The sequence below is a fragment of the Pan troglodytes genome, chromosome 3, assembly GCF_028858775.2.
Source record: "Pan troglodytes isolate AG18354 chromosome 3, NHGRI_mPanTro3-v2.0_pri, whole genome shotgun sequence".
In the NCBI taxonomy this organism is placed as follows: domain Eukaryota; kingdom Metazoa; phylum Chordata; class Mammalia; order Primates; family Hominidae; genus Pan; species Pan troglodytes.
In genome coordinates this window covers 140715150-140738680 of record NC_072401.2, presented here as the reverse complement: position 1 = coordinate 140738680, position 23531 = coordinate 140715150, and the positions used below count along the sequence as shown (strand labels likewise).

The 23531-nt window shown below is 40.5% G+C and overlaps 1 protein-coding gene and 1 non-coding gene across 2 annotated transcripts; both read left to right on the top strand.

Moving 5' to 3' along the window:
* The first annotated feature begins 499 nt into the window (after nt 1–499).
* MGARP (mitochondria localized glutamic acid rich protein) lies at nt 500–14651 on the top strand. The gene is made up of 4 exons (XM_001137849.8): nt 500–734; nt 5425–5528; nt 12063–12156; nt 13774–14651. Exons 1-4 carry the CDS (start codon nt 653–655, stop codon nt 14214–14216), a joined length of 723 nt encoding a protein of 240 aa, XP_001137849.1. The 5' UTR covers nt 500–652; the 3' UTR covers nt 14217–14651.
* An 8284-nt stretch (nt 14652–22935) lies between these two features.
* LOC112209026 (U6 spliceosomal RNA) lies at nt 22936–23040 on the top strand. Its single transcript, XR_002943714.1, has one exon. It is a non-coding gene; the product is annotated as a U6 spliceosomal RNA (small nuclear RNA).
* The last annotated feature ends 491 nt before the right edge of the window (nt 23041–23531 follow it).

Below are 23531 nucleotides of genomic sequence, written 5' to 3'. Positions count from 1 at the left end.
AGCCACTGCGCCCGGCCGCTGATGTGGAAATATTAATTTCACATCCCATAGAGGAATATACAGTGTTTTTGATATTTTAAAGTCGTTTTAACAGTGAGCTGTCTAGAAATTCAACCATTGTCTGCAGATTTTCTTACGATTCTGAGCATCGCCCAGTGCGCTAATGGAAGGCTGAGGCTACCCCTTCGCTCTTCTCATTTTTAAGAAACTTCCAGCTATCCTTCCCTCTCCTAGGAAAGCTAACGGAATGCAGGAGATAAAATGGTTTCAGATTACATCCAGCGTGATAAACTGTGTCCTTGTCTTAATCTCGTCCAATTCCCAAAACTTTTCCAGCTTGCTGTGAGGAGTTACATTCAGTGGTACAGAATGAGCCAGGCAGGCGACGGCGACTTGTAGGTTCCCCATCCCTTTTCTGAGATGCCGCGGTCAGCTCTAGAGACCTCAGGGATAGCAACAGAGCTGGAGATGGGTTAGGGGAGGATGGTGAGGACTACAAAGGTCTCCCCACCTCCCGGGGGCCGCGGAGGCGGGGCTGGATGAAGGTCGACGTGCCTCCTCCGGGCGGGGCGCTGCCAGGCTCTCAGCCTCTCTGTGGAAGGGCAGCCTGCGCCTGGGTACCGAGGCTGCTGCGCGGCGGACAGCGGGCGCGATGTATCTCCGCAGGGCGGTCTCCAAGACTCTGGCGCTGCCGCTGAGGGCGCCCCCCAACCCCGCGCCGCTCGGAAAGGACGGTGAGTAAGGAGGTCTAGCCCGGAGAGGAGGACGGGCGCCTCGGGTGCAGATTTCGCCCGCGCCCGGGTACCGGCCGGCACCCAGTTGGCCAAACCCGACCCAGAGCAGCAGAAGCCTGGATTGGAGGTCGATGAGATTGGGGGAGACTCCCGGGAAGACGTCCCGAAGCTCCTGCAGACTTTGGAAGTAGGGAACTTTTCCAGGGTGCCTCAGAGTCCAGATTATCTGGGTTCGCATCCTGATCTTGGACAAATGGCTTAACCTGTTTCCTCATCTATAAAATGAGGGCGATGATGGTTTTCCTTTTTAATGAGTTAATGTATGGTTAAAAGCACTTAAAAACGTGCCTGGCTGACAAAGTCGCAGTTTACCACTTTTATTGTTAGAGGCACCATTCGCTCTCCAATCTCCTGAGGAAGCAGAGGAACGGTGGGAAGGTGGACGCCGATCAGCGAGCGGGCCCGGCAAGCGCTGGGAGGCAGTGAGGCAGGGCCGGCTCAGTGGACGCTGGGCGAATGTTCGTGGGGTAAATAAACCTAACCCTTGGCAGGGTCTCAGCAGCCTGAACCCCGCGAGCGCCTGGCTCTGAGATCCACAACCCCCAAAAAGGAAGCGGCCTTCGGGGCACTTTCCTTTGAGGTTGCAGGTCGTCCTGCAACTGCTTGGCCCTGTAGTCCAAATATCGACACCTTTGGTTCTGAGGATACGCGAGAAAAAGCAGAATACTCAGCAATTAACTAAAGGGGGAGTTGCAGTGTGAACTGGAAGCTTATTAAATAAAAACGGACATATAGGAAAGCGCTTCGTATAGTGCTGGGAACATAGTAGGTGCTTAATAGGTGTGAACAAGGAAGATTGTTTTTCTTCTGGGACCAGGCTTGCGCTCCAGGGAGGTTCTGCCCCAGCCGCTTTTCCCTAGTCCCCATCCGTCACCCCTCTCTCTTCCACTCACGATTGGGGGACGGCTCTTAGACAATATCGTGAAGGGTTCTTAATGCTCTCTTCACTTAGCCTCACTTTCTGAGCCTTCCGAGATAATTTTACCCCAGAGGGTGGATTCCAGCAGGAGAGAAAGACGTGCGCGGAGAATTCCCTGGGCCGATTTTTTTTTTTTTCACGTTGATTAGGCCTCTGTTGGTGGTGGTGGGAGGGAAGGACGGAGGTCTAACTAACTCGCTTTATTTTTCTTGTAAAATGCTGGTGGAAGGAAGTTATCCCTCAAGTATCAGAAATAAGACATCTTCGTTTTCCTAGATCTTTATTGCCTTTATTTTTCTAGACCTTTATACCAAATGATATAGAGCTTTTAAATATATATATACACTGATGAAGTAGGGAGAAGCCATTTATTTTAAACTTCGGAAGATAACGGGACTGTTCTGTTGAGAACGGGGAGAAAGATTAGTCCTCTGACCGTGGCCTTTCGTTTTATCTGTCTGCGTTCCCCACCGACATCATGCGCGCGTGCACGCACACACAAACACACACACACACACGCACCTTTTTTTTGTAGCTGCAGAAATTCCAAATAATTTTCTTCCCAATTTGCGGCAAAATAGAAGTAGTTTAAAAATTTTAAATACGTATCTAGCAATGCTGCTTGTAAAGGTACTGGTCTTTCTCTGATTTTCATCTAACTACTATTTTTGCAGCACTTAAAATGTATTTAAGAACTATTATTGATTGGAAACAAATTTGTCTTCAGTCGTGGACATTACTTAACCTTTTGTTGATACTTTCTACTTTGATGAAAAATAATTTTTTTCAGTTTTATTGAAGGAAAAATTTTTAACTGTGTCTCATCACATTTTGTTCTCTCCTTTTTGCTTTTAAAAGGGTAATTTTATTTTTTTGAGACAGAGTTTCACTCTTGTTGCTCAGGCTGGAGTGCAATGGCGTGATCTCGGCTCACCACAACCTCCGCCTCCCGGATCCAAGTGATTCTCCTGCCTCAGCCTCCCGAGTAACTGGGATTACAGGCACGGGCCACCACACCCAGCTAATTTTGCATTTTTAGTAGAGATGGGGTTTCTCCATGTTGGTCAGGCTGGTCTTCAACTCCCAACCTAAGGTGATCCACCTACCTCGGCTTCCCAAAGTGCTGGGATTACAGGTGTGAGCCACCGAGCCCAGCCTTAAAAGGGTAACCTTTTAATGAATAAATAATTTAGATTTATAATAGATAATTGGGGAAAAACAGGTAAAATAGAAAATAGAATTCACCTGTAATCCTACCACTCAGTGAACACAACTAATTACGTTTTAGTATATTTAGTTTTCCAGACCTTTTTTTTCCCCCTCATTCCTTCCTTGTGCACATTATTTCCACAAATCTTGGATAGTCCCAGAGTATTTTGCTATGACTTTTCACCTAATACATTGTAAATATTTTCTCATGTAAGTAAATATTGTTCTGCAAAAGTTATGTCTATTTGTTTCACATTGTATGAATGTGCTAAAATTTGTCTAATTAATCCTTATTGAAAAATTTCTCATTTCATTGCCTTTTTAAGTAACTTGTCCATCATTGTATTTGTATTTAAGTCTACTTAAATCTCTGGTAATTTTAGTTCTATTTAAAAAATATTTCTGATATTTTTGTCTGTTTGAGAAATATGAAGGCTATATATTCCCTATTTGATCACAGATGTACTTTTAAGCCATCAGAAGTCCCACCACAAGTCAAAGCGATAACCTCTTCTCATAGCCTTTGGGGCACATTAGAAGGAAAAAAATTTTTTTCCAAGAAACGGCCATTTATATCCAAACTAAGAACATAAACAGGAAATCGTTGTGATTTTGCTATTATGAAGGTTTGTAAGCATGTCTTAAGATTCGCCCTGTGCAAATCATAGCCTTCCACTAGTCCCTGCACCCCTATACTTTATGTTAGGCCACATCAAATTGCAGGTTGGACATGCTTAATCCAAAAATCTAAAACACAAAATGTTCCAAAATTAGAAACTTTCTGAGCACTGACATGATGCCACAAGTAGAAAATTTCACATGTAAGTACTTAACACAAACTTTGTTTCAAGCACAAAATTATTCAAAATATTGTATGAAATTACCTTCAGGCTATGTGTGTAAGGTGTATACGAAACATAAATGAATTTTTTGTTTAGACTTCAGTCCCATCCCCAAGATATCTCATTATGTGTATGCATATATTCCAAAATAAAGAATATCCAAAACCCAAAACACTTCTGGTCCCAAGCATTTTATTTTATTTTAATTATTTTTTTGGAACAGAACCTTTCTCTGTTGCCCAGGCTGGAGAGCAGTGGTACAATCACAGCTCACTGCAGGACTCAAGTGATCCTCCTGCCTCAGCCTCCCAAAGTAGCTGGGACTACAGGCACATACCACCACTCTCAGCTAATATTATAAAATTTTTTTGTAGAGATGGGGTTCACCACATTGCCCAGGCTGGTCTTGAAATCCTGGGCTCAAGTGATCCTCCCACCTCTGCCTCCCAAAATGTTGGGATTACAGGCATACGCCACTGCACCCACTGCTAGCATTTTAGATAAGGGATATTCATCCTGTACTTTGTACCTTCTGGGTCACGAATCTCTCATGCTTTTATACGTTACACCTTCTGCCTCCAGTGCCATTCCTCTTTCCCTTATTTTCCTTCAAAACTCAGGTCTCTTCTATTATGACAACTACCTTGGTCAGCTAGTTGAGTTTTACTCTGCCTGTAGCTTGGCTTAACACTTATTACATTTGTCATACTGTATCACAATTATTTATATGTTCATACCCTCCTTCTAGACTGTGAATGGCTTGAGACTAGGGACCTTATCTGTCTTGTTCACGGTTATATTCTTAATGCTTCCAACAATTCCAAATACGTAGTAGATGCTCAGCTGTGTTAGTTGAAAGAATACATAAATGTGTTTATGTCTTTATCTTTAAAATAAAGAATTTGAGTTGTATATACTTTAAGCTCCTTCCGACTTTAAGTTTATTGTAAAAATTTCAATTCCAGGGCATTATAGGATATGCAAATGTTAGTACTACAAAATAAATGTTTAAATATAATAATATAGTACCTTTATCTGTTTCTATTAGTTTATACAGAATTGTACTTCTATTTCAGATACAACCTTACTGCAACATTTGGCTTAAAAACATTTTATCTGCCCATATTTGCTTTATAAGAGAAAAATTGAGATTTCTTTCTATACCTACATGTGTATTATAGATTTATAGAAATATGATGGATTTCAACATAAATGCTTGATTTAACATATAAATACAAATGGTATTACATTTTAGGTATAAACATACTGAATTCATTTTTTAAAAAATAATATTTTCACTGAATCCTGTAGTGGAGTACATATAGTACATGGCTTTCTCTTGCTAATGTGCACTTCATTTGGCTGTTAAAATTTTTTAGTGCTTTTGTCATTTCTCCTTACCCACACCTGCACCCCTTCCAAGAAGGCATGATGCTCAGCATCAAGATGACAGGTTTCATGAGTGTTTATCAAATTAGATTGGGAGACTGTCAAGTGGAATTATTACCCAGCCTCGTAATACTGTATTCCCTTAAGCTAAAATCACTTGATGTTAATAGATTCTAGGTTCACTGAGTAGAAAAATTTTGAAAGATGTAATTATTTAAAATAGTTTTGCTCAACTAGTGAAGCTAACTGTGTTTAAACGTTTTTTTCCTAGCATCTCTGCGCCGGATGTCATCTAACAGATTCCCTGGATCATCTGGATCAAATATGATTTATTATCTGGTTGTAGGCGTCACAGTCAGTGCTGGTGGATATTACGTAAGTGATTATATAACCACAGTGCTCAAGAATTCATGTATTTTGCAACTCATGGTAAAGCTCAAAGCAACGTCAAGATCAGGACATGAGATTAATTAAATATACAACATAGCAATAGATTTAAGTGTCATTAAGCATACACATCTGAAAAATAGGTGGCAATCATTAGAAATACAGGGTTTTCATAAGAATATATTAACTAGACTATTATGAAGGTTTTTCTTTTTTAGTTTATTTTTAAGTTTTATTTCATTCGAACCTCAGCTTTCTAAATTATGAAGATTTTTGTATTTGTAAAGTCAGCATTTCTTAATACCATTAATATGGATGATTTTCAGTAAAAATAATTTTATTATAAATGCTAATAGTGATAGCTGATACTTGAATGTTTATCATATGCCAGACTCCTGGATCATTTAATAATTACAACAAGTCTACAAGGTAGGCACTATTATTAACATTTTAAAAGAATTATTTTGAAAGATTAACTTAAAAATTAATATAGGAGCTGGGTGCAGTGGCTCACGCCTGTAATCCCAGCACTTTGGGAGGCTGAGGCAGGTGGATCACCTGAGGTCAGGAGTTCGAGGACTGCCTGGCCAACATGAGGAAACCCCATCTCTACTAAAAATACAGAAATTAGCCAGCATGGTGGTGTGTGCCTGTAATCCCAGCTACTCGGGAGGCTGAAGCAGGAGAATCTCTTGAACCTTGGAGGCTGAGGTTGCAGTGAGCCAAGATCACATCATGGCACTCCAGTGTGGGCAACAGAGTGAGACTCTGTTTCCAAAAAAAATTAATATAACTATTAAAAAAATTAATAGACCTTTTTTAAGAGCAGTTTTAGGTTTACAAAATAATGAGCAGAAAGTACAGAAACTTCCATATACCCCCTCACACCCCCTCCTCCTTTCCCCTATTAAAATCTTGCACTGATGTGGAACATTTGTTAAAACTGACAAGCCAATATTGATATATTATTATTAACTAAAGTCCAGGGTTTACATTAGGATCCACTCTTTGCGTTGTATGTTCTGTTTTTACAAATATATTACAATATCATACAGAATAAATTACAGTATCATACAGAGTCATTTCATCACCCTAAAAATCCCTCTACTCCACCTACTCATTTCTCCCTCTCTCCTCCCAATCTTTTTACTGTCTCCATAATTTTTGTTAGTTTTAAATTTTCACACAGTTTTATTATTTGAAAAATTCATATTTGTTCATAAGTTTTTAAAAAATGCAACATAGACATATATAAAGTGAAAAGCATATTTTCCTTCCCAGTCCCCATGTCCATTCCCTCCAGGTAAACACTGTAAGACAAAGGTTTTAATAGTGAGATTTTGGGACTAAAATAACAGACATTTTTTAGTTAAGTAAGATAAGACTTGAGTCATTCACCATTTTGTCATAAACTTTCTAAATCAAAATATAATCTTTATTAAGAATAAAAGTAGGCCAGTCATGGTGGCTCATGCCTGTAATCTCAGCACTTTGGGAGGTCAAGGTGGGCAGATCACCTGAGGTCAGGAGTTCAAGACCAGCCTGGCCAACATGGTGAAGCCTCATCTGTGCTAAAATACAAAAATTAGCCAGGCATGGTGGCAGTGCCTGTAATCATAGCTACTCAGGAGGCTGAGGCAGGAGAATCACTTGAACCCAGGAGGTGGAGGTCGCAGTGAGCCGAGATTGTGCCACTGCACTCCAGCCTGGGTGAGAGAGCCAGACTCTGTCTCAAAAAAAAAAAAAAAAAAAGAATAAAAGTAATGCGGTGGCTCATGCCTGTAATCCCAGCACTTTGGGAGGCTTGAGTCCAGGAGTTTGAGACCAGCCTGGGGAACACAGTGAGACCTCATTTCTACAAAAAAAAAAAAAAATTAGCCCAGCGTGGTGGTGTGTGCCTATGGTCCTAGGTACTTGGGAGGCTTTGATGGGAGGATCGCTTGAGCCTGGGAAGTTAAGGCTGCAGTGAGCTGAGATTGCACCACTGCACTCAAGCCTGGTCAACAGAACAAGACCCTGTCTCAAAAATAATAATAATAAATAAAAAAGAATAAAAGTAGAGCCTGTAGTGGTGGCTTACGCCTATAATCTCAGCACTTTGGAGGCCAAGGCAGGAGAATTGCTTGCAGGAGTTTGAGACCAGCCTGGCCAACATAGCGGGACCCCATCTCTACAAAAAATGTAAAGAATAAAAGTAGAATAAGCAGAAATTCTTTGTAAACTCTAAGAGTACACAGTCACTATATTTTGGTTTGGACCTACGGAAATATGAATAAAGCCAGGCCGGTGGCTCACACCTGTAAACCCAGTGCTTTGGGAGGCCAAGGTGGGTGGATCACGAGTTCAGGAGTTCAAGACCAGCCTGGTCAAGAAATGGTGAAACCCCATTTCTACTAAAAATACAAAAATTAGCCGGGCGTGGTGGTGGGCACCTGTAATCCCAGCTACTTTGGAGGCTGAGGCAGAGAATTGCTTGAACCGGGGAGGCGGAGGTTGCAGTGAGCCAAGATTGCACCACTGCACTCAGCCTGGGTGACAGAGTGAGACTCCGTCTCAAAAAAAAAAAAAAAGAAAGAAATATGAATAAAGAGATAGATGTTTAGTCATAACTAGAAGCAGTTTCATAGGACTATGTAAGATGGCCAAACCAAACCAAACCAAAATACATATTCTAATCCTCAGAATTTTTTTTTTTTTTTTTTTTTGTGGGGACAGAGTCTCGCTCTCGTCCAGGCTGGAGTGCAGTGATGCAATCTCGGCTCACTGCAAGCTCCACCTCCCAGGTTCACGCCATTCTCCTGCCTCAGCCTCCTGAGTAGCTGGGACTACAGGTGCCCACTACCACGCCCAGCTAATTTTTTTGTATTTTTAGTAGAGATGGGGTTTCACTGTGTTAGCCAGTATGGTCTTGATCTCCTGACCTCGTGATCTTCCTGCCTCGGCCTCCCAAAGTGCTGGGATTACAGGCATAAGCCACCAAGCCCGGCCTAGAAATTTTTTTAAGGCTAGTCGTAATCTTCAGAATTTTGAGAGCCTCAAGGAGTCAGGAAACTGCAAACTTGTCACTTATATTGTTGTCCTCTACTAATCTGCCAGCTTTCACTCGTGCCCAGATTCCTTTGTTTCTGTCATCTTTCTACTGTTTAATGTTGAATTTATGGCTCAAACCCACTCTAGTTGAGGTGTAGGCCACCAAAAAAAAACAGAGATTGGGACTAGGCCATGTGATAGGCTGGGAAGCTAGAAGGATGAATTTCATTTGGACATCACTATACCCCTGATTATATTAATATTTACCAGTGCCAAAAACAAACTTTTCCAGACTGCTAACTCATTGGTTGCAAAAGGAATCTTAAACTAAAAGGTCATATACTTATAAACCAGCCATCCCTGAGAACCCTTTCTGGCCTTGTTCTCTCACAGTAGGGATGGAAGTTGTTCCCTTCCATTTCTAAGATTATGTGATTTTAATCTCAAATTAATTGCCAGGAATCTTAGGCTACTTTCAGGAGGAAATGCTGAATGTGAGGCACTCCAAAACCTGTATACTCGTTCTCCCCTTCCATTCCATGTCCTGTACTAAAATAATCTCTATATTAGATTTTTATGAATTGACCCCACAGATGCTTAGTAGCCAAAAGCAGTTTTCCATTTGCAATCAAAATCCTCGACTATTAGGGGTCATTGGAATCTGAAAGAGGCCCAGATCACTCCAGTTTTTTGAGGGTCTGGATATATATATATATATATATATATATTTATATTTGAGACAAAGTCTCACTCTTGTCCCCCAGGCTGGAGTGCGACGGCGCAATCTCATCTCACTGCAACCTCCGCCTCCTGGGTTCAAGCGATTCTCCTGCCTCAGCCCCCTGAGCAGCTGGGATTACAGGCGCCTGCCACCACGCCCGACTAATTTTTGTATTTTTAGTAGAGATGAGGTTTCACCATGTTGGCCAGGCTGGTCTCGAACTCCTGACCTCAGGTGATCCACCCGCCTCGGCCTCCCAAAGTGCTGAGATTACAGATGTGAGCCACCATGCCCGGCCTGGTCTGGTATATCTTAAAAAGTAGTACCAGACTGGCTTATTAAAATTGTAGTATATTTTAAATGCTTATACTTAATAAATACTTAATATCATTTGTAAATAACTGCCAAAGTCTAAATTTGAGACCCTCTCTTTTAATAGGCCTTTATTCTACTCTGTGCTCGACTGTGCTGGATTTGGAAAACCTAGATTCTTTGGGCCACACATTAGGGTGAATTATTCTAGTATTGTATCTCTTCAATTCTCTCTAAAGTTAGTCTTTTTTCTTGCCTTGTGTTTCAGCCCCTTGAGCAATGAGACTAATGTCCCTTGGAATGTTGTTCCTGGAATGATCCTTTCAGGGATGTGAACTTGTGTACTGGTTCGGTTTGTGTACTGAGAACTGGGGATACTGACTTATCATATTGGTCCTATAAGGTATCAGGAACACACACCCTACTCGGAAAATATTCCTTGCTTTTATACAGAAAATGTTTATTATCATTCCTGTTGATCATATTTGCTCTGTATGTTTCAAAGCCAAATGATTCAAGTCTGAGTTCACTAAACCCCGGGAAGTTTGCTATAAAAGGGTCACTTTACATCACTTCTACCCGACATTACAGATTTTCTTTTCTTTTCTTTTCTTTTTTTCAGACGGGGTCTCGCCCTGTCGCCCAGGCTGGAGTGCAGTGGTACGATCTCTGCTCACTGCAAGCTCCACCTCCTGGGTTCACGCCATTCTCCTGCCTCAGCCTCCCGAGTAGCTGGGACTACAGGCGCCCGCCACCACGCCTGGCTAATTTTTTGTATTTTTTGTAGAGATGGGGTTTCACCGTGTTAGCCAGGATGGTCTCCATCTCCTGACCTCATGATCCGCCTGCCTCGGCCTCCCAAAGTGCTGCGATTACAGGCTTGACCCAGATTTTCTTTCTTTTCTTTCTTTCTTTTTTTTTTTTTTTGAGACAGAGTTTCCCTCCTTTCCCAGGCTGGAATGCAATGGTGCGATCTTGGCTCACTGCAACCTCTGCCTACAGGGTTCAAGTGATTCTCCTGCCTCAGCCTCCCGAGTAGCTGGGATTACAGGCATGCGCCACCACGCCCGGCTAATTTTGTATTTTTAGTGGAGACCAGATTTCTCCATGTTGGTCAGGCTGGTCTCAAACTCCCGACCTCAGGTGATCCGCTGGCCTCAGCCTCCCAAAGTGCTGGGATTACAGGTGTGGGCCATTGCACCCGGCCCCGACATTACAGACTTTCTATTTTCACGGCATAATTTTTACACCGTAAAATTGTTTGTAATTAAGTAGTACAATTTTTAAATAAGGTACTTGGTTTCTGATGGTTAAAAATTTAGAAGACACTATATATAAATAAATTTTAGAAATCTATCATCTTGCCATTAAAAGTTAAACCACTACCAACATTTTCTTAAAAGCTAAATTAATACAAACAATAGTAACTGAATAATGAGATTTTCATTTTTTATATCATTTTCTAATATGAATACAGGCCAAAGAAGACTACTTAAATATAAAATGAAAGGAAGCCTGCACATTTTGTCTATGTTTAAAATAGCTTTCTTCCCAATACTGTTTCTTTCTTTCTTTTTTCTTTTTTTTTTTTTTTGAGATGGAGTTTTGCTCTGTCGCCAAGGGTGGAGTGCAATGGCATGATCTCGGCTCACTGCAACCTCCACCTCCTGGGTTCAAGCAATTCTCCCACCTCAGCCTTCTGAGTAGCTAGGGCTACAGGCGAGCACCACCACCATGCCTGGCTGTTTTTGTATTTTTAGTAGAGATGGGGTTTCACCATGTTGGCCAGACAGGTCTCGAACTCCTGACTTCAGGTGATCCACCCACCTCAGCCTCCCAAAGTGCTGGGATTACAGGCATGAGCCACCGCACCCAGCCTGATTCCAGTTTTTGACTATTACAAATAAAGGTACCATGAACATTTGTGTACAGGTTTTCATGTGAACCTAGATTTCCATTTCTCAAGGATAAATGCTAGAAAATATTTGTATATGCCTGTCAGGATATTCTGGTTGTAGCATAATTCATTTTTTTCTTCCTTGTTTTTAGTTATCTTTGGCTAAGATAGTGCATCTATTTCCTTCCCTTTTTAAAAAATTTTATTTTAGGTTAAGGTGTACATGTGCAGGTTTGTTAATAGGTAAATTATGTGTCATGGGGGTTTGATGTATAGATTGATTTGTCACCCAGGTAATAAGTATGGTACCCAATAGGTAGTTTTTCTCTCCTCATCCCCTGTCTCACCTTTCTTCCTTTTTAAAGCATTCTATTTAATAACAAAGATTTCCAAAAGGGAAGTAAAAGAGTAAGTGGTGTGCACTGATTTCTCTTCTTTGCTACACTGGGATTATGGTTTAAACTTCTAATGGTGATTACAGGGAGACTTGAGTGTACCTTTGGATGTGGCGTGACAAATCTTAAAGCTCAAGAAATAAACCTAAGCATACATTTACTTTCAGGCTTACAAGACAGTCACATCAGACCAAGCCAAACACACAGAACATAAAACAAATTTGAAAGAAAAAACAAAAGCAGAGATACATCCATTTCAAGGTAAATGAATTTCTTAATTTTATTTATTTTTTGAGGCACTAATTTCCATCCACTTAGTCTAGCAATGAACACTATTTGCTTTTGGCTTCTTTCCTAGCTTAATCCAGAATGACTCTAGGTATAAGTTCATTTAGAAAGGAAAAGTTCAACTGAAACCTGAAGAACACTGTTACACCTTTTGGATGAATGCATTTGACAAATGAACGTTTTACATTTATATTGCTGACCAGTGACTTTTGACTCCTTTGTGTGGTAATATTATTTTCCCCTGCTCAGGCATCCACCCATGCAGGCATGAGCTTTCATTTTTCTCATTATCTAAAAATAATAATATAACAAATTATCTTTCAGTTTTGGCTAAGACCACCTGTGTGCCTTTGTGCAAACAAGGTACATTTGACATAATAGAATCAGTTGTGTATAATGAGTCCTTCAGTTGATAAAATGGTGACCATGGGAACAGAAACTTTATATTTTCATTCTTTCCTTCCTTCCTACACTTCTTTTTCCCTCCCTCCCTTCCTTCCCCCTTCCTTTCCCCCTTCCCTCCACAGGCTCTCCCTCTGTCAACCAGGCTGGAGTGCAGTGGTGCAATCATAGCCTACTGCAGCCTTGAACTCCTGGGCTCCAGCAATCTTCCCATCACAGCCTCTCAAGCAACTAGGACTACAAGCATGCACCGCTACACCCAACAAATTTATTTTTTATGTTTTGCAGAGACAGGGTCTCACTATGTTGCCCAGGCTGGTCTTGATCTCCTGGCCTCATGTGATCCCTCCTGCCTCAGCCTCCCAAAGTGCTGGGATTACAGGCATATGCCACTATGCCTAGCCACTTCTTGCTTTAAACCATACTTTTTTCCAAGCTATTATTATCAATTACTATGATCACTATTTAGGGATAGAGATATTAGGGGCTTATGAATCAGTTTTAATCTGTCATGACAATAATAAGAAACAGAATATCATCAATACATATTATTGAATATAATCATGCGGTTGTTTATAATACTAATAAGCGTTTGCATAGAGCTTTTTATTTTAATCCCCTTTTCATATACAATATTTTAATTAATCTTTACAATAACCCTGTGCAGTAGATATTATCAATACCCTATTTTACAGATGACAAAAATGAGATTGAGAGAGGATTAGTGATTTCTGAGTCACCAGCTAGGAACTTGGCTACTCTTCCATGCTGTCTCATATGAAAGGTGAATAGGATAGCTACTTATTTTTGTATTCTTCATATTTGCCTAAGTAATATATTCAAGTGTGTTTTTTTTAAGTTCAAAGAGTTTACAGAAAAGCAGATCCCCCATTTTCCCTCCAAGAGGCAACCAATAGAACCAGTTTCTTGGAATCCTCCTGGAGAGTTTTTGCAAATACAATTATCTAGGCATACAACTTACCCCGCTCCTGCTCCAACCTCATTTTGCCCTAACAATAGTAGCAGACTGTATACATTGTTCTTTTTTTGCTGTTTCACTTGAGAGTCTACCTTGAAGACTGTTACACATCAGTGCATGTAGTTCTTAGGTGTTTAAACGACCGCAGTGTTTCATTGCCTTCCCACGATCTTTAAATTAATACCTTGCTTAATGACTAATTCTTAAAGGTGAAAAGGAGAATGTTGCGGAAACTGAGAAAGCAAGTTCAGAAGCCCCAGAAGAACTTATAGTGGAAGCTGAGGTGGTAGATGCTGAAGAAAGTCCCAGTGCTACAGTTGTGGTCATAAAAGAGGCATCTGCCTGTCCAGGTCACGTGGAGGCTGCTCCGGAGACCACAGCAGTCAGTGCTGAAACCGGGCCAGAGGTCACAGATGCAGCGGCGAGGGAAACCACGGAAGTAAACCCTGAAACAACCCCAGAGGTTACAAATGCTGCCCTGGATGAAGCTGTCACCATCGATAATGATAAAGATACAACAAAGAACGAAACCTCTGATGAATATGCTGAACTAGAAGAAGAAAATTCTCCAGCTGAGTCAGAGTCCTCTGCTGGAGATGATTTACAGGAGGAAGCCAGTGTTGGCTCTGAGGCTGCTTCGGCTCAAGGCTAATCTCCAGCTGGTAGACATTTCAGCAACAAATGCCATAGGGTGTCTGATAAGTGCTTTTGTGTTTTTAGTGCACTTAGTTTAAAAAAAAAAGACTTATTTTCTAGAAAACGTTAATGGGTCTTGAAGATTTTTGGCATCCACTGATAGATTTTAGGACTGAGAGACTTGAGATTGTACATTTCTTACTACTCTTCTACTGTCTGAGATCAGAATATGACATTGCAGTAAAGAGCTTAAATAGTTTCATCTTTGGTTTTTTTTTCTAGACACTTTTCTTTTATCCCAGTCATCTCTGAATTTACATTTTATATTAAAGAAATTGAGCTATCCATACAACCTGTATTTACTTTAATTTCACTATGCTTTCAGCTTACTTTATTGTATGATATGTAGGTCTAAAATATAGTTTGAGTCAAATAAAATTAGAAAAGCTTTGGTGCTTCTACTTTTTTCACTAATATTTGCATGTACAAATAATACATATTAACATACAGGTACATAACATCACATGAGAAATGTAGGCTTTCGTAATATTATTGAAGAAAGAGCATATAATCTATGGAGAACCCTGCATGTAACAATATGTATGCCCTCTCCCATCTATAGTACTTACACAGGGGACTATGTAGATATTTTCTGTTTCAGTTCAGTTCAAACAATATTTATTGAAGATTAGCACTTTGTGCCAGGAATCTTTCATTCATTCGCGTGTTCAACAAATGTTAGCTGAGCACTTACAACATAATAGGTATTGTTTTAAGTGCTCCCGGTTTATATTCTAGAGTGGAACCAGGTAAGAAGACAAATGAGAAAATGATATAGTGTGTTAGGTACTGATAAGTGCTAAGGATAAAAGTAATGAAAATAAACGGATTGTAAGTGTTAGTTTGAGGTGGAAGTTGTAATTTTAGATAGGATGGCCAAAAGAGGCCTTACTAGGAAGGTGTCTTTTGCGTAGAAACCTGAAAGATATATAAGGGACCATCTAATGGTAGGAGTTAGGGGAATCAGCCAGGTAAGGGAACAGAAAAGGGAAAAGGATCTAAAACAGGATCCTGCTGGGAATTTGAGGAATTGCGAGGTGGCCAGTGTGGCTAAAGTGGAGTGAAAAAGAGGGAGAGTAGCCAGAGATGGTCTCAGAGAGAAAGGGAGTGGGTAGGCAGGGTGGGCTAGATCATGCAGGGTCATGTAAGGTTTTGGCTATGGAGTAAGTTGGGAAATTGTAGTGGACACTGCCGATGCTCTGCCTAGATCCCCTTAATTGGACCCCTTAAGTGGGTACATTTATCCCCAGCTGCTATGAGTGTTACACCCCACACCCCACCCTCACCATAGGCAGTTCACAACCAATGACTGACTGCCATAGTATTACAAAAGATGGCACCAACTCTGCAGTACAATTGAATAGTTCATGCTCCAGCCCACCCCAAGGAGCAGATTGAAGCTGGTCTCCAGCCGAGATGACTTCCCTGCTTAGCTCTTCCCCCTGCCCTTTTCTGCTTTCCTCCCTCCATTCTCCGGGGAATACTCTTCTCGTAAAAGACTGGCCAAAGAATCCCTGTTTCTAGGGAATGTCACTTTAGATCATTGGTACTGCATGTGATCCTACGAAGCAGACTCTAAGAATAGGATTCTGGAGTTGTTATCATTCTTCAGCTAGAGGGCAATGAGACCTTGCCCACACATACAAATGCATTTTCCTCCATTTTCTGCTAAAAATAACAGAAACATACTCAAAAGGGATTAAATGACAAAGATCATTATTACATAACTAGATAGATTGTTATTATATAACTAGATATCCAGGGTTGGCTTATTTCGTGGCTCAGTCATCAAGACCTTGGTTGTATCTGTTGTCCTGCTCTACCAAGAATGTTTTGGGCAAGGCACAGTGGCTCACACCTGTATTCCCAGCACTTTGAGAGGCCAAGGCGGGAGGATCACTTGAACCCAGGAGTTTGAGACCAGCCTGGGCAGCCTGGTCTCTACAAAAAAATTAAAAAATTAGCCAAGTGTGGTGACAACTGCCTGTGGTCCCAGCTACATGGGAAGCTGAGGCAGGAGGATCACTTGAGCCCAGGAAGTCGAGGCTGCAGTGAGTCATGTTCATGCCACTGCACTCCAGCCTAGGCAACAGAGCAAGACCCTGTGTCAATAAAAATAGAATGTTTTGGCTTTATCCTTCTCATAATCATAGGATGAATCGCCACAATTCTAGGTATTTTATAGAGTCTACTAAGAGTGTGGTTGCTTATTGCAACCACATGTGTTTGTCTTCTTTTAACATGTTCCTCTCCCCTATACTGCCTATAAATTGGTATTTAGATTTAGAGACTTGATCAAAATCCTATTTATTTATTTATTTTAGGGACAAGATCTTGTTCTGTTGCCCAGGCCAGAGTGCAGTGGCACTATCATAGCTCACTGCAGCCTCCAACTCCTGGGCTCAAGCAATCCTCCAACCTCAGCCTCCCAAGTGGCTGGGACTACAAGCACATGCTAATTTTTAAAATTTTTTTATAGAGACAAGGTCTCTTTATGTTGCCCAGGCTGGTCTTGAATTCCTGGTCTCAAGTGATCCTCCCACCTCAGCCTCTCAAAGTGCTGGGATTACAGGGGTGAGCCACTGTGCCTGGCTTTGGCAGGAATTATTTGTAGTTCATGTTCATACATCCATCAGCAGGTGCATAATATTTGGTGCTTTTCTGTTCATTATGTTAGAAGCCATTGATTCATTATTTTATTAGGAGTTGTTAAATAGTGATACCCTTTCTCTATATTCTTTCCATCTGTTCCTTCCACTTTCCAATACAGAATCATTTTGGCTTATCGTTCTTTCCATTTTTTAATATAAACTAGATATATGTATTTATATATACCATATAGCATATATAGTATATATGTTATATATATAGCATATATATAGCTTATACAAAGAAAAAATGGAAAGAACGATAGGCCAAAATCCTTCTTTCTTAGCTATATATATAGACAGAGAGCTTATATATATATATATAAGAATATATATATTTTAAGAATTTCTTATATATAAGAATATATATAAGAATTTCTTATATATATAAGAATTTAGTCACAAATTCTTCCCATCCTTTATATATATAATATATATAAACTATATATATTACATATATTATTATTTTTCTTAAATAAGCAGTAATTTACTATACGCATACATTTTTCTACCTTGCTTTTTGCATTCAAGTATATGCCTGGAGATTACTCTAAATTGTAGATAATAATATTTCTCATTGCTTTTCATGGTTGCATAGAACTACGTTGTGTGGGTACCATGGATTGTTTATTCAACCAGTCTCCTACTGATGGACATTTGACTTGTTTCTAGTATTTGCTATTACAAATAGTGCTGCAATGTATAGCTTCATGCATATATATTTTTGCCACTGTATCATTGGGATAGATTTCTGAAAGAGGGATTACTAGGTCAAATACATTTGTAATTTTGCTGCTATTACCAAAGTCCTTTCATAGGAGAACTACCATTTTACATTCCCAAAACAACAATGTATGTGAATGCCTGTTTCCTGTTTTACACACAGTAACAGCAATGTATGTGAGTGCCCTAACATTTGGGTTTTTGCTCATGTGACAAACGAAAAATACCTCAGTGCAGTTTAAATTTGCATTTCTCTTATTAAGAGGGAGGTCGGGGCCGGGCGCGGTGGCTCATGCCTGTAATCGCAGCACTTTGGGAGGCTGAGGCGGGCGGATCACGAGGTCAGGAGATCGACACCATCCTGGCTAACATGGTGAAATCCCATTTCTACTAAAAAATACAAAAAATTAGCTGGGCGTGGTGGCGGGCGCCTGTAATCCCAGTTACTGGGGAGGCTGAGGCAGGAGAATGGCGTGATCCCAGGGGGCAGAGCTTGCAGTAAGCCGAGATCGCGCCACTGCACTCCAGCCTAGGCCACAGAGCGAGACTCCGTCTCAAAAAAAAAAAAAAAAAAAAAAAAAAAAAGAGTGAGGTAGGGCTGGACCCGGTGGCTCACTCCTGTAATCCCAGAACTCTGGGAGGCTGAGGTTGCAAATCGCTTGAGCCCAGGAGTTGGAAACCAGTCTGGGCAACATGGTGAAACCCTGTCTCTACAAAAAATACAAAACATTAGCAGGGTATGATGGTGTGCGCCTGTAGTCCCAGCTACTCAGGAGGCTGAGGTGGGAGGATTGCTTAAGCCTGGGAGGTCAAGGCTTCAGTGAGTCATGATTACACCACTGCACTCCAGCCTGAGTGACAGAGTAAGTCCTTGTCTCACACACACACACACACACACACACACACACACACACACACACACACACAAAAGTGAGGTTGGATATTTTTAAAAATTGTCTTTTTTTTTTTTTTTTTTAAGATGGAGTCTCGCTCTGTCACCCAGGCTGGAATGCAGTGGCGTGATCTTGATTCACTGAAACCTCCTCCCCCCAGGTTCAAGGGATTCTCCTGCCTCAGCCTCCTGAGTAGCTGAGACTACAGGCGCCTGCCACCATACTCGGCTAATTTTTTTTTTTTTTTTGAAACGGAGTCTTGCTCTCTCTCCCAGTCTGGAGTGCAGTGGCTCAATCTCGGCTCACTGCAAGCTCCGCTTCCTGGGTTCACGCCATTCCCCTGCCTCAGCCTCCCGAGTAGCTGGGACTACAGGCGCCCGCCACCACGCCCGGCTAATTTTTTTGTATTTTTAGTAGAGACGGGGTTTCACCATGTTAGCCAGGATGGTCTGGATCTCCTGACCTCGTGATCCGCCCGCCTCGGCCCCCAAAGTGCTAGGATTACAGGCGTGAGCCACCGCGCCCAGCCAGTCAGCTAATTTTTTGTATTTTTAGTAGAGACTGAGTTTCACCGTGTTACCCAGAATGGTCTCAATCTCCTGACCTTGTGATCCACCTGCCTCAGCCTCCCAAAGTGCTGGGATTACAGGTGTGAGCCACCGCGCCCGGCCAAAAAAAATTTTTTAATATACTTTTTTTTTTTGTAGCTACAGGGTATGACTATTTTTCCTAGGCTGGTCTCGAACTGCTGGCCTCAAGAGATCCTCCCGCCTCAGCCTCCCAAAGTGCTGGGATTACAGGCATGAACTACCACACCTGGACTTTTTTTTATGGTTAGGGACCATAAAAACATTTTTTTTTTAATGGTAAGGACTCTATGCATTTCTTTTTCTGCAATCTGTCTGTTTACATCTCAGTGCATTTTCCTGTAGTGTGTCAGTCCTTCCTTCTCCTGTTTTTTAGAAGCTCTTTCTATGCTAGGGACATTAAACTTTAGTCTGTGATATAAATTACAAATATTCTTCCAAGTTTGTGATTTATCTTTTTATTTTACTTATGGTATGTTTGTAGTACAAGATATTTTTATTTCAGTGTAATCAAATTGATCAATCTTTTTATGTATTGTTTCTGAATTTTGAGCCATTGTTAACATAGTAGATTGAAAAAAAATAGTCACTAATTCTTCCCACCTTTTTGTATACACTCCTGTTAATTGTGACTTTAGGTCAGGCATAGTGGCTGACACCTGTAGTTACAGCACTTTGGGAGGCCAAGGCAGGAGGATCACTTGAGCCCAGGATCTTGAGACCAAGCTGAGCAATATAGCAAGACCCTGTCTCTACTTAGAATTTTTTTTTACTTAAAAAATTTTTTTAAAAATAAAAAAGAAATGTGGCTTTACATCTCTTCCCATCAAAAGATAGAGACTGTTTCTTCATTCCCTTGAATTTGGGCTGGCCTTGTACTTTGTTTTGACCAACAGAGTGCTATGGAAGTGACTTTCTGAGCTCTCACCCTTTTGAAATCCTGATACTACCATGTGAAGAAGCCTGAGCTACCCTTCATGAGAAAGAGATCATATGGAGAGAGGTGCCCCATCTACAGCTAACACTAACCCCAGATGTGTAAGTGAGGCCATCCCAGACCATCGAGCTCCAGCCACGATGCCACATGACTGCAGTTATATGAATGACCCCAGGGGAGACCAGAAAAGAACTACCCAGCTGAACACAGACCAAACTGATGACCCGCTAAATTGTGAGCAAATAAGATGGTTTTGTTCTAAGCCATGAAGTTGGGGTAGTTTGTTAAGTAGCAATATGTAGTTAAAATACTTAGGAAATAGGGCAGGCTCAGTGGCTCATGCCTGTAATCCCAGCACTTTGGGAGGCCGAGGCAGGTGGATCACCTGAGGTCAGGAGTTTGAGACCAGCCTGGCCAACATGGTGAAACCCTGTCTTTACTAAAAATACAAAAATTAGCTGGGCGTGGTGGTGGGCACCTGTAATCCCAGCTACTCGGGAGGCTGAGGCAGGAGAATCACTTGAACCTGAGAGGTGGAGGTTGCAGTGAGCCCAGATCATGCCATCGCATTTCAGCATTCCAGCCTGGCTGACAAAAGAGAAATTCTGTCTCAAAAAAAAAAAAAAAAAAAAAAAAGAAAGAAAGAAAGAAAGGAAAAAGAAAAAAATGCTTAGGAAATAAAACAATTTTGAATATGATGCCTTTTTTTTTTTTTTTTTTTTTTTTTTAGATTTAGTATCATTGCTTTTCACATTCCTCAATGGGAATGAAGAAAGAACTAGCTGTGCCTAACAGAAACAGATTTTGTCTGGCTTAGCCTTGTGGCCAATTGGTACCTTTTCTAAATTCTTTTCAGAGCTGCTAAATGCTGAAATGTGACTGCATATAGAAGAATTTTTTTTTTCATTTTAAAATTCAGTATTATTTTAATGCTGAGGCAGGAGGATCACTCAAGGCCAGGAGTTCAAGACCAGCCTGGGCAACGTAGCAAGACCTCATCTCTACAAAAAATTTAAAAATTAGCTAGGCATGATGGCATGCGCCTGTAGTTCCAGCTACTCAGGGGGCTGAGGTGGGAGAATCACTTGAACCCAGAAGTTGGAGTCTGCAGTGACCTATGGTAGCACCAATGCACTCCAGCCTGGGCAATAGAGCAAGACCCTGTCTCAAAATAAAATAAGATAAAATAAAATGACGCTTTGAAACAGCAGCTATCAAATCCAAAAGCAGCCTATGTTTTATTGATCTTTTTTGAGTTTAACAACCAGAATAATGAAGGTTTAACAACAGTATTCCATAAAAAGCATTTTTACTGTTATACCATTGACTGATCTTATTTATTTATTTATTTTTTGAGATGGAGTCTGGCTCTGTCAGCCAGATTAGAGTGCAGTGGCATGATCTTGGCTCACTGCAACTTCTGCCTCCTGGACTTAAGTGATTCTCTTGCCTCAGCCTGCCAGAGTGCTGGGATTAGAGGCATGAGCCACAGCACCCGGCCTGACTGATCTTAATATAAAAAAAGTACTATATATTGAAGAAGTCAAAGTGAGATAGAGTGTGAGGTATAGAATATGAAATGATTGCAAAAGATAAAAATTGACACAGAAGCCTGGGTGCGGTGGCTCACGCCTGTAATCCCAGCATTTTGAGAGGCCAAGGCTGATGGATCACTTGAGGTCAGGAGTTACAGACCAGCCTGGCCAACATGGTGAAACCCCGTCTCTACTAAAAATTCAAAAATTAGCCCAGTGTGGTGGTGCACGCCTCTAATCCCAGCTACTCGGGAGGCTGAGACAGGAGAACTGCTTGAACTCGGGTGGCGGAGGTTGCAGTGAGCCGGGATTGTGCCACTGCACGGCAGCCTAGGCAACAGAGTGAGACTCCATCTCAAAAAATAAAAAAATAAAAAATTAATTAATTGATTTAAAAAACAGGCACAGAATCAAATAATTCAGTTACTTCTCTTTGATGTAGACAAGAGATATAAAGGAAGCCTAAATTAGAAAATCTAACACATTTTCCAAACAATGACATGACCATAAAATTTAAATATTAATGTATTAATGGCTGGGCATGGTGGCTAATGCCTGTAATACGAGTGGCTTTGGAAGGCTGAGGTGGGAGGATTGCTTGAGGCCAGGAGTTCAAGACCAGCTTGGGCAACAAAGAAAGATCCTATCTTTACAAAAAAAAAAAAATTGCTGAGTGTGGTGGCACACACCTGTAGTCCCAGCTACTCAGGAGGCTGAGTCAGGAGGATCACTTGAGCCTGAGGATTCAAGTCTACAGAGAGTCGATCACACCACTTTACTCTGGCCTGGGCAACAGAGCAAGATCCTGTCTCAAATAAATAGATAAATAAATAAATATTACCTTAATTGTGAAAAAAATATATGGAGCAGTCTTTAACAACGGAGCTAACTATTTTTGTCCATTTTTTAAAGTGTGAATTTTCTATTACAAAGTACAGTATACTCCACAGCCAGTTTTTGAGAGTTCAAGCTGGATTCAGGGGAGATTACGTTCTGAATGTGTTAGTGGTTTTGGTGCCAACTCTTTGTCCTGTCAGATAGCATTCATTGACTAGAAACAACACTGTCTAGTATAATAAAACATATTATATAATGTTTTTCTCCAGTGAATAGAATCACTAAAAAAATTTCTAGAAAAAAATTATTTTATTTAGCTTTTAGAGTAAGATTTTAGTGAACAAGTTGGAAGAATTATGAAAGTTAAATATTATTTGAATTTCACACATGGATATATAATTTCAAATAATCATTGCTCAATTTAATAATTAAACTAATAAAAAACTCATTTTCTGACATTATTTCTTATGGATAGTGATTTCCAGGGGAAAAAATGGATTAAGGGTATATTAGCAGCTCACTTCGGCAGCACATATACTAAAATTGTAATGATACAAAGAAGATTAGCATGGTCCCTGCAGGAGGATGACATGCAAATTCGTGAAGTGTTCTATGTTTTTAAAAACAAATTTAAAAAGAATTAAATTAGCTTTTCCCTTTATCAAGTGGCATGACGATGAGAAGATTGTGGGCATTACTACTTCCCCTTTAGGAATGAGAATTCTTCACATAATCAGAAATGCTTTTATTCAGAACTAGGAAAAGGAATGTTCCTTTGCAGTAGAAGATTCTATGAAGATTGTGGTTATATCTATAATGTCTCAAATAGAAAACAAATAGAATGAAAAATTAAACCAAGTTTTAAAATTCATTTTAAGATTAGATGGTAATTAACTAAATTCACAATGCAGTGATTTTATTGTTATTAAGATGTCCAGAATAACAGTTGTTATAAAGTCACAATGCAGATATTTTAGTCATATAGAACCTTCAATAAAGAAAATATGTCACATTTTTCAAAAGAACTAAAGGACCAGCGAAGTATGCTGAGCATTTTCAATTTTACTTCTACCACATCTCTCACTCCTTCCCATTCTCTGCATCTCCAGAT

Coding starts and splice junctions, on each gene's coding strand:
- MGARP (XM_001137849.8), top strand. CDS start 653: ATGTATCTCCGCAGGGCGGTCTCCAAGACTCTGGCGCTGCCGCTGAGG. Junction 5,529..12,062: donor TCAGTGCTGGTGGATATTAC/GTAAGTGATTAT, acceptor ATTTACTTTCAG/GCTTACAAGACAGTCACATC. Junction 12,157..13,773: donor AGAGATACATCCATTTCAAG/GTAAATGAATTT, acceptor TAATTCTTAAAG/GTGAAAAGGAGAATGTTGCG.